The 1,256-nt window shown below is 39.5% G+C and overlaps 1 protein-coding gene across 1 annotated transcript in view; it reads left to right on the forward strand. All coding sequences in view use genetic code 11, as the record gives it.

Annotated features, from left to right (window-relative positions):
• Window positions 1–215: 215 nt before the first annotated feature.
• EGR_10395 (hypothetical protein) overlaps window positions 216–1,256 on the forward strand; it is a gene marked incomplete at both ends in the record, with an annotated part of 4,619 nt that continues 3,578 nt past the window's right edge. The window contains one exon of the mRNA XM_024499644.1: window positions 216–313. Within this exon, the coding sequence (XP_024345951.1) occupies window positions 216–313 (98 nt within the window). The remainder of the gene's footprint in view (window positions 314–1,256) is intronic.

Here is a 1,256-nt window from a genome sequence, read left to right on the forward strand (position 1 = left end):
TTTTCACGATAACGTCTCCCGGAAAAGCAATGGCTGGAGAGATTTTTGCATAAACTCCATGCATCAATAGTATAGACGAGTTTGCATGGGATGTTTGAAGACTTTCTATGCTACTGCGTGGCGCGAACAATTATAAAGGAAGTCAACCCCGCGATCAATTTTATGTGATTTATGACTGGAGGAATAGAGAGTAATCAAATGGATAAGTGAAAGAAATGCTAGGTAAGTTGAGGAATGATGCATCAGACAGAAGGCAGATCTTGGATGAAGGTTACAGAAAACGAGTTGATCGATTGATTGCGTGGATGAATAGGTGAAAAACGAGTGAGCATGTAATTAAATGTTTGCAATTGGTGGATAGTCCAACGAAGAAGCAAGTGGACAGATTGAGATGCGAATGTGGGGGCAGAAGAAGACGACTGATCGAATGGTTGCATGGTGTAAGTGGTCTAAAGATGGCTTAGACAATGCACCTCGATAGAAGATGCGACGAATAGGTAAGGAGATCAGGTTTTACGTTAGGTAAAGAAGTAGAATTCTGAACGATAAATAGATAATTAGAAAAACTCTGACCGAGATCAAATGCGGATTGATCGGTATGGGAAAACCTGGCAAATAATGTTTAAAATGGCAAAATGTTAAAACAGTGAAGGAATAGTTAATGACACCAAAAAACGGATCAAAGAATAAAAATACATAAAATGGAAAAAATTAGTAATCAGGTTACTGAAACGGTGAATAAGTAGATTGTTGAAAGAACGGAAGAATGGACAGATGGATACCGGAGTGTGCTAATCCTGTAAGGGTGTAGACATCGACTCACTAACAAAGTAGACGGATGAAATGGTTGAGAATAGAACCATGATTGCATGGAGCATAAAGGGAAGTCCTTCAGTTAAATGAGTACATTCAGTAAGGTAGAATCAACAGGCAGATGAATATAGAGATGGTAAAATGCATTAGTATTAAATATATCTTAGGAGAAAGGATAGTTGGATAGTTAACGCGTAAACTCACAGTCGCAATGACCACCACTAAACACTCAAAGTGAAGATCATGGCAGCAAAGAAAGCAGTAGAGAGCGCTTAAATTCACTTTCAGGAGGACGTTAAATCACCCTTGCACTCAAACACAGTCCATCACCCTTCCAAATGTCGATGATCCTGGAAGCAACTCCAAATTTCTCACCAGGAGACTCCATCATCGTGTCGGTAAAAAGGCTTTCAGCGCCATTTTAAAAGTCGTACCACAGGTAT

Source organism: Echinococcus granulosus (assembly GCF_000524195.1).
Source record: "Echinococcus granulosus chromosome Unknown EG_S00215, whole genome shotgun sequence".
Lineage (NCBI taxonomy): Eukaryota > Metazoa > Platyhelminthes > Cestoda > Cyclophyllidea > Taeniidae > Echinococcus > Echinococcus granulosus.